This window comes from Triticum urartu, chromosome 2A (assembly GCF_056163025.1).
Source record: "Triticum urartu cultivar PI428250 chromosome 2A, HENAU_Tu73, whole genome shotgun sequence".
In the NCBI taxonomy this organism is placed as follows: Eukaryota; Viridiplantae; Streptophyta; class Magnoliopsida; order Poales; family Poaceae; genus Triticum; species Triticum urartu.
The window spans coordinates 747,833,189-747,842,871 of NC_141874.1; the positions used below are offsets into that span (position 1 = coordinate 747,833,189).

A 9,683-nucleotide genomic window follows, 5' to 3' on the forward strand; every position below is an offset into this window, starting at 1 on the left:
TGCCCTAATAGAAAGTGGAAATTTGTAGCGCTGGAAGTATACTTATTCATTTCTAGCTAGAAAACCCTAACGGAGTTGAAGAAGACGAAGCACAAACGAGACATTCTTCGTCAGCGTGACCTCTCAATGACCGGAAAAACAGGCGTCCCCATCTACTACTGGTACGGTGGATCATACCGTATGCTCATATATCACTACAAAACAGGAAAGAAGGAAACACGGAGCTGGCTACATCAATCAGCTGCTCTCTAGGACTCTTGGTAGTATTTACCATCCGTCTCATAATATAAGAACGTTTTTCAAGCTATAGCTTGAAAAATGTTCTTATGTTATGTTAATTTGAAAAACGTTCTTATATTATGAAACAGAGGAGTACAAAATAGCTAGCTCCAGCTTATGTATATGGCCGCTGCCAAGTCAACCGCATGTAACCATCAGGGTTAGTGAACAACTAGCTGTTTGTTACTATTTGTGTATCATATCATTACGGACTGAAGCCGCCCTTTGGTTAATTTTCAGTGCCACTGGGTGGGAGGAGTACAGCGAGCAAATTCAATGACCGTATCTTCAAAATCTCACACACGTTGGCCAGAAGTGTTCCTCTAACCGCTGTCCATTACAGGAACATGACCGTATCATCAAAGCATCAACCACAAGATCATACGCTCAAGCTTGTAAGCACAACATGCCGGTGAAAAAAGTGAATATAGTCAATGCACTCAAACACAGTTATAGAACTATCAGATATAAGATGTCCTGGAATAAAAGCATTTTGGTTTTCCAAAATAAGATATGACAATATAGGGCGAAGACGGTTAACCAAGCACTTTAACACAAATATGTAAATCACGTTGCACGAACTAATCGGCCGAAAATCCTTCACTTCTTTCGGGTGTTTGAACTTTTAGGATTAGAACAATAGCCGTGTCATTAATCCTATCTAGCATAATTCCCATATTAAAATAATTCAACACCACTTCTGCCGGACGCTTAAGAGCAACTCTAGCAGACCCCGCAAAAATACGACCCGTAAAACGTGTTTGCGGATTCACGAAAATCGTTTTTGCAGGTCAAAAACATACGCGCCCCAGCAGAATCCGTATCTAAACCTGCATAATTTGAAAAAATTGTTTCGCGGGAGAAATTGCACGAACAGAGTTCATCACATACTACATTGTTCATGGCATACTACATAGTTCATCACAAACTACAAGCCTAGTTATACTACATACTACATGAAACTAGTACTAGGGGGTCGGATCTGACAGCGGCAAGGTCGCGACAACTGGACGACGCTGGAGAGAAGCCGGACGCTCAATCCTCTTCGCCGGAGCTGCAGAGATCGACGTACTTCTCCGACTGCTCCTTGTGGATGCGGCGCCGCTCGTCCGCCTTCTCGGTGGCGGCGACGTTGTCGGCTACCGCCTGCCGCCACTCGAGGGCTTCGAGCTCCTCGGCGTGGTGCCGGCGCTCCTCCTCCTCGCGCACGCTCCGCTCGGCGATGGCAGCGGCGACGGCGTCGAACTCCGCGACGTAGTCCTCTGGCCCGATGACTCCGCGGTGGCCGAGCAGAGCGGGCTCCTCCTTCATGGGACGAACGCGAACGGTGCCGGCGGCTCCGGTTCCTCCTCCTCGTCCGACCACTCCCTCTTCATGGGGAGGAAGCCCGCGGCGGCGGAGGAGGAGGATCCGGCGTACGAAGAACGCGCGGAGGAGAACGACGCGCGCCGGTGGTCGTACTCCACCGTCTCGCGGCGGTCGAAGCTCGCCGGCGGCGAAAGCCCGCGGTTGGTCCACTTCCGCGCGCCGTCGGACCGGACGCGCCGCTCGCGCTCCGGGTCCCTCCCCCGGCCGGATTTGCTGTCGGAGCCGCGTCGGGAGCTCCACATTCGCCCCCACATGGCGGCTGGAGGCGGGGCGAAGGGTCGCCGGCGGCGAGAAATTGGGAGAGGAGAAAGGGGAATCAGGTGGCTCGCGGCGGCGGGGGGATAGGGTTTGGACCCGCAAAAGGGTCGCGGAACCGCACTTATAGCGCTAGGGGGGGGGGGGGGGGTGGGTTTGCGGGCTGCGGCAAAAGTTTTTGCGGGTCGGGCGAGTATGCGGGGTCTGTTCTGGCCGCAAAATTGACCCGAGCCCGCATACTCGCTGGAATTTTTACGGGCCGAGCGTTTTGCGGGGTTTGCTAGAGTTGCTTTTAAGTGGCCTAATTTGAAACCTTCTTTGCAACGCACGGAAAATTAGCCAGTGATGCATAGTATTGCAGCTCATACGGGCTCTCTTGTTTGTTTATTTATTATTTGGCGGGTAGCATCTTTGCCCACAATTAATCTCAACGCGCGTGTTGGTGTTGTTGCAGTGCTTCCTGGCCGCACTCGCTTTGCCTTAAGGATCTTCCAAGTTGCCACGTTCGATCGTCTTCATCAGTTCTTGCACAACCACCTGCAGAGGCTTCGATGGAGGTACCATGGGCGCCCTCCCTCGCGGTCCTGCTGGCCACCGCCCTCTTCCTCGTGGCCATTCTCCTTCGCCACCGGCAGCAAGCGCGCAAGTACAACATCCCGCCTGGTCCTCGGCCATGGCCGGTGATCGGCAATCTTAACCTCATAGGCCCCCTGCCACACCGCTCCATCCATGCGCTCTCGGCGCGGTATGGCCCGCTCATGTCCCTCCGGTTTGGTTCCTTCCCCATCGTCGTCGGCTCCTCCCTTGAGGCGGCCGAGTTCATCCTGAGGACGCACGACCTAGCGTTCCTCGACCGGCCCCGGATGGCCTGCGGCAAGTACACCGTGTACAACTTCTCCGGCATGCTCTGGTCACACTATGGTCCATACTGGCGCCAGCTACGCAAGCTATGGCTGACGGAGCTTCTTAGTGCGAGGCAGCTCAGGCTGACAGAGCACATCCGTGGCGAGGAGGTGCGCGCCATGCTGCGCGACCTGCATCCGAGCACCTCCACCGGGCGCACGGTGGTGCTCAAGGACCGCCTTCTCATGGTGACCCTCAACGTCATCTCGCGCATGGTGCTTGGCAAGAGGTACGTCGGTGAAGGGGCTAGCTCGGCCTCGGCGGCGAAGCCGGAGGAGTTCAGGTGGATGATCGAGGAGATCTTCTTCCTCAACGGCGCGCCTCACATCGGGGACATGATCCCGTGGCTTAGCTGGCTAGACCCGCAAGGGTACGTCAGCAGGATGAAGAGGCTGAGCAAGATGTTCGACCGATTCATCGAGCACGTGCTGCGCGAGCACAACGAGCGGCGGCTGCAAGAGGGCAAGGCGTTCGTCCCCATGGACATGGTCGACCTGCTGCTACAGCTCGCCGATGACCCCACCCTTGAGGTCCCCATTACTGGCGACGGTGTCAAGGCATCCGTTCTGGTATGTTATTTGATAATCGTTTTCCATTCCTATATTTGTGACTTTGTGTGGACGTTAAGTTAACGGAAAGACACATCTAAACGGTCCGATACCTACCGGCAACTAGCTAGCCTGTGAAGTATGATTGCATTATCAATTCCAAAGTATGAGATAGCTAACTGGGCTTGCCGCCCAGTGGCAACTAGCTAAGACATGACACCACGGTCAAGCATCCATAATTTCATATTCCACTCCTTTCTCCAGATTTACATGTCGTGTACTAATCCTTCAAAAAACAAATATATGTCGTGTACTAAGACTCACTATGTGTCACATAAAGGACACATGCATGACCATTTTTTTGTACACACAAGTACGAATAAGGCACACATGCATTTTGTTTTCTCTTGGACAATTTCGATTATGCATACTATCTTATAAACTTTAATTTCATATTTGATTTCTTTTATAGTTGAATGCCTGGGGCCAAGACCTTTACAATAAGATCAAGCTTAGATATATTTCAAACATGTATAAATTTTGACATTTCAATTCAATTAGCCCACTTAATCTATTTCAGTGTCGGGAACTGCTTAGAACAAGACCAATGCGCGAAATGTGTTTTTCGTTTTTAGTACAATTATTATTTTGAAACGAGCTAAACCTGTGTTTGAAAAGGAGTGAAAGTTTATTTTAATGAAATTAGTTTTTACAGAAGAGTGAATTTTTTTAATGAGTGAAATCTGCTATCTAAAATGAGAGTGGGAAAAAAAAATCTTGTTAGATGACTGAAATCGGCGTTTTGAAATGAGAAAATCATTTAAAAATGAGTGAATTGAAACCCTTTCTTGAATCGTGCGAAATTAGTGAAATCGCATCTTTGAAATAAGTGAAATTCTTTTTTGAGTTGAGTGGAATCAGTGTTTTGAATTAAGTGAAATCAGTGATTTAGAAATTATTGAAATCCGTTGTTTGTAATGCGTTAAATTGTTCTTTTTGAAAACAATAGAAATTTATTTTAATTGAGTGCAATCATTGTTTTGAAATTAGTGAAATCAGTGTTTTGAATATATTCCACATTCTCGTTTTTTAAGAAATGAGTGGAATTTGTTTCTTTTAGAAATGAGTTAAATATGTTTCATGATTTTTAAACTCGTTTAAAATATATCAAAGATTGGTCTTGTTTTAATGATTTTGTCGACTTCAATTAAAATATGTACAAAACAAATATCAAAAACAGCAATTCTGTTGAAAAGTTATGAGCAATTCAAATGTCACCGTGACAATAAATGGCAAAATTTTAGTAGGTTGGAGAGAGAGAGAGAGAGAGAGAGAGAGAGAGCCATATTGGCATGCAATCACCCACCCATCTCTCCAGTCTCGTACTGTCCGTGCGTTGACATCCAAACCGTACACTGCATCCGTTTGTGGACTGGAGATCAGTTCGCAGATACTGATGTGAGAGTTGGTCATGCGAAGGTAGCCGTATACATCTGCCCGCAATTTTTTTCCAGTCCGCACGCTCAAAGTAGCCGCATATCTAGTTTCAGTTTAGCTAAAAATTGTTAATATGTTCAAATGCAGCAGTAGTTCTAATTTAAATATTACAATCCGACAAAGTATTCAAATTATAATAGTTCAAACATGAATTTAACTAGCACATATGTACTAGTTGTCCCCTTTAACCGTCCCAGATACTCAATCAAATATTCCTTCGGATGGTCATGAATTGCTCGATGTCAAATTTGTTGATGCATTTTAACAAACTCATCAAATGTGACCGGATTATGCTCTAGTAGTTCAATAGTCTCACTCATGTTCTCAAATCCAAACCCGCGGCAACATCTTCACCCTCATCCTCTATGATCATGTTGTGTATGTTCACACAACATGTCATCACCTCCCACAAGGTCTCCGTATCTCATTGTGTAGCAGGCCCACGAACAACTGCAAAACAAACCTGCAGAACTCCAAATGCCTTCTCAACATTCTTTCTAGCCACTTCTTATTTTTGGGCAAAGTGAGACATTTTTGAACCAACTGGCTAGAGATGGTTTTGCCAAAGATAACCCATGGAGAATAGATGCTGTTGACCAGATAGTAGCACATGTTGTATTCATACCCATTGACAGTATAATGGCAATGAGGAGTTTCCCATTATTCAGTTAGCCTAGCAAACAATGGTGATCACTGCAGTACATTGATGTCATTGTGAGACCCGGGCATGCCAAAGAAAACGTGTCAAATCCAAAGATCTTGTGATGCAACTGCTTCAAGAATGATGACGAGTTTCTTAACATGATCATGATATTGTCCTTGTAGAAATTTTGGGCAATTCTTCCATCTTCAATGCATGCAATCAAGAGATCTGAGTAAACCTGGCCACATTCTTGCTTCTAACATTTCCAAGACCATTTTGGTGTCTGTGACAGTTGGTTCCCTCAGGTACTGAGGTCCAAACACCGACACCATGATAGCAACAAATCTTAACATGGCATCTCCGCATGTGCTCTCAAACATCCATAGGTATTCATCCCATGAGTCAGCGGCCATGCCATATGCAAGCATCCATACCGTCGTGCACTTTTGGTAAGCAGTCCTTCATACATCATCCTTCTTCAAGATGAAGTAGTCTTCAAAGGAGGCGACGCCATGGTATAGATGATCGAAGACATTTTTCCGCATCCGAAAGCACCGGCAAAAAATGTCAGCAAATAAGACATCAGGGGCAAAGTAGTCGCCCTTCAGTGTCAAATGGTCGCACGCCCTGTTGTTGTTGAGCACTCGATAACTCTTGATTGATCCGTTGAAATTGAGAACATTCTCTGCCACTAGTTTCATGTCTGCGAGGACTGCCTGCATCATTGTCGTCTCGTTCGTGTAGTCCTCCTCGTCAGATAAGTCATCAGACGACTCGCCATAGTGCTTGTCTATGTACTCCATATACGAGTCCATTGCTTCAATAAAGAAGGGAGAAAAAAAATTAGCACGGACATTTCACCGAACACTTGCCGGACATGGTGACTACCGCGGGGGCATATGATACTTGTGCGGCGGACGAAGAAGAGGTGTGGACGAGCAGCGGAGGGAAATTGGAGTCACGCCCGGGTATTGCTGTGGAGGTCACAGAGTTGTGGAGTTCTGGGAAGGATGGGACGGGGCTGCTAGGATGGTGGAGTGGCGACGACAAGAGTAAAATTAGATGTAAAGAAAGATGGAATGATGGAGGCACGGGATCTGGGAGGGGTTATGGGTGGGTTGGGCGTGTCAAAGCACTATGTAGCTGTTGTCCAGACTTCTAGGTCCGTGTTGGATGACAAAATAGTTTTGAATTATACAATCTGAATGGTTACATGTGGTTTGAGGGTCTGCTTTAAAAATGTCCTTATGCCTTAAATCAATGCATGGATCTTGATGCCGAGACAAATCTCGGTGCCAGATCTACCAGTAGGTATCGGCACCACTTGATTTTCCACTTTGGTTAGTTGAAGTCGCATATACTATAATTATCTAAACTTACTTTTGGTCCTCCTATATCAAATACAACTTGCATCCATGCAGGAGCTCATCGCCGGCGCCACGGACACCTCGGCCGTGACTGTGGAGTGGGCCATGTCTGAGCTCTTGAGGAAGCCCCATGTCCTCGCCAAGGTCACTGAGGAGTTGGACCGTGTGGTCGGCCGCGACCGCCTAGTCGCTGAGGGTGACATCTCCAGCCTCCCGTACCTGGAAGCCGTCGTGAAGGAGACCATGCGGCTCCACCCTGTGGTACCCCTTCTGATACCGCGGGTGTCTCGTGAGCACACGTCCGTAGCAGGCTATGAAATCCCGGTGGGCACACGCGTGCTCGTCAACGTCTGGGCTATCAGCCGGGACCCGACTGTGTGGGGGGAGACGGCCGCGGAATTTCAGCCGGAGCGGTTCCTTGGGAGCAAGGTGGATGTCAAGGGCCACGACCTGGAACTGCTACCTTTTGGTGCTGGGCGCAGGATGTGCCCAGCCCACGGCCTTGGGCTCAAGATGGTTCAGCTGGTGCTGGCAAACTTACTGCACGACTATGCGTGGAGGCTCCCCGACGGCGTGGCGGCTGAGGCGCTGAGCATGGAGGAGAAGTTTGGCATATCTGTGTCTCGCATGCACCACCTCCACGCTTTCCCTGAGCCCAATCTTTTGGATCACCTCTATTTCGGGCCATGAAACGTTACTACTAGCTTTAGTTTGATGTTTGCTCGAGTGTATGTACACGTACTGGTTTACTTTCACCTCGGATGTTTATGGGTTGTATGCATTATGGTATGCAGAGGCCGGAACTGATCTCAGCATGATTGTATCGTCTTGATGTAATGATCAGAGTTTAGTAAAAGCTTCCTTATCTAAAACTTGCGGATGTTTCTATGTATGGATTGCTCATGTGTGCATAAAAAATTTCTATGACTCTTATGCTATCCGCGCATATAGTACTAATAAATATGATTTGTGACAGATGGTAAACTAGCCACAGTGTTCTTCCACATAGATATTTGCCTCCTCGATTTTAGACTTTAACGCTCGTGACTTTTAAAAATATAGCACATGTGGCACATGTCTCGGTCAGGTACGTTCATGATAACTCTGGAATTCCGGCTTGGTCAAGTAGTAGGAGCATACGTGCATCTTGCCGCACCGTTTTTCGTTGGTTGTCAAAAACGTTCTTATATCACTAGTGTAAAAAAAATACTCTTATATTATGAAACGGAGAAAGTATTAATTAAATTAGCTGCCAATCCACTTTTTAATTTATTATTCTTGTTGTTAACTCGTTAATAGAGGGCATGTTTGGTAGCCTAAGATTGCCACCCCTAAGCTTAGTCATGCCACAACAATTTAGTCATGTGTTTGGTTCATTGCAACATTTGTTGCTTGCCATAGTTTTTTAGCTATATGGTCCACATGTCATAATTACATTCTTTTGCCAAATTAGGCCACATTTGTGGTGGTTATTTTGTTCACCACTTTTTGGGGCGGACAAAATTTGCATAAGATTAGTTGTGGCAAAGTTAGCCGTGTACCAACATGCCGAGAGCCTCTGCTTCTCTGTTCGTGGGCTGAGCGCTATTGTTCATTTTTTCGTGGGCTTTTTTTTGTGGGCTGAGTACTATTGTTCAGTTTTCCGTGGGCCAGTTGTGATTTGGCATCCAGTATGTGGGGGCGAGCAAACCGAAGTATAATGATGTCTAGAAGAAAAACATGTGGTCACAAAATTTAATAGGACATTAGTTAGTATTTTCACAACACTTGTTCTTGAAAAATATTAAATTTAAGCAACACTACCGAAGTAATAAAATTCTACTTTTTGTGGGGACAAAATAATAAAAATTACATGTAGTGGTTTGTGTCACGTGTTTAGTAGAGCCTTAGAGCATCTCTAACTGATCCCTTATAAGTTAGCATATCAAACGCTCCCTTATCCTTTAACTCATTATATTTAGTCTGCTAAACAAAAGCGGTACCTAGTCGATCCCCTAAACTTAACTCCCTAATTCTTTTCCACAAAATTTCCTAGTTTTAGTTTACATACTACATTTCAACTACATATTTACACACATATTAAATCCAAGGGTAAATTGGATAAATGCCACTCGAATTCTGGCAATTCCGAGAAACGCTACTGCAATTTCCAAACTTTGGAGAATGCCATTTCCAGTGGCATTTTTCAAAGTCAGCAGTGGCGTTTTTCAAAGTTTACAAAATTTACAGTGGCATTGCAGTGGCATTTCTCGGAAACGCCAGAATTCTAGTGGCATTTATCCAATTAACCCTAAATCGAAACATAATAATTGAGGTTCACACAATTCACGGTATTACAAATTCAAAGTTTACAAACCAAATTATTTAAATTCAAACACACGAAAGGGTTCAAATGAAGTAAAGAGCATGATAAAAGCACAACTATGAAGTGTTGTGGAGTAGCCACACGTACTCAACAATATAATCTTGGAGCTGGGTATGAACTTCTCCGTTCTCGATGCTTCGATGCACTGCGAGGAATCTGTGTATCATGTTTGTATTGTGCTCCGGCCGAACATGATTACCATTGGAGATGTACCAAAAGTTCTTTGGCATGCCTCTCTCAACTTCAGTGATCATGTTCTGCAAGATGATGCAACATGTTATTATTTGTCTTAGGACCTTGGGGTTCTAATACTCGGCAGGCCCTGAATAATGCCAAAGCGCTTAAGCACACCGGAAGCTCTCTCCACATCATTCCTTGTCGACTCTTGAGACATTGCAAAGCGAGCTCTCTTGTTCCCTTGAGGATGCTAGATTATCTTGACAAAGGAAGCCCATGGA

General features: G+C 46.0%; 1 protein-coding gene across 1 annotated transcript; it reads left to right on the top strand.

Annotated features, from left to right (window-relative positions):
• Positions 1 to 2,251: 2,251 nt before the first annotated feature.
• Positions 2,252 to 7,731, top strand: LOC125534518 (trimethyltridecatetraene synthase). The gene is made up of 2 exons (XM_048697722.2): positions 2,252 to 3,374; positions 6,915 to 7,731. Exons 1-2 carry the CDS (start codon positions 2,454 to 2,456, stop codon positions 7,548 to 7,550), a joined length of 1,557 nt encoding a protein of 518 aa, XP_048553679.2. The 5' UTR covers positions 2,252 to 2,453; the 3' UTR covers positions 7,551 to 7,731.
• Positions 7,732 to 9,683: the final 1,952 nt, after the last annotated feature.

What these genes read in the sequence shown, in the direction of transcription:
- LOC125534518 (XM_048697722.2), top strand. Translation starts at nt 2,454, where the DNA reads ATGGAGGTACCATGGGCGCCCTCCCTCGCGGTCCTGCTGGCCACCGCC. An exon ending in GTGTCAAGGCATCCGTTCTG is followed by an intron (nt 3,375 to 6,914) that starts GTATGTTATTTG and finishes GCATCCATGCAG; the next exon opens with GAGCTCATCGCCGGCGCCAC.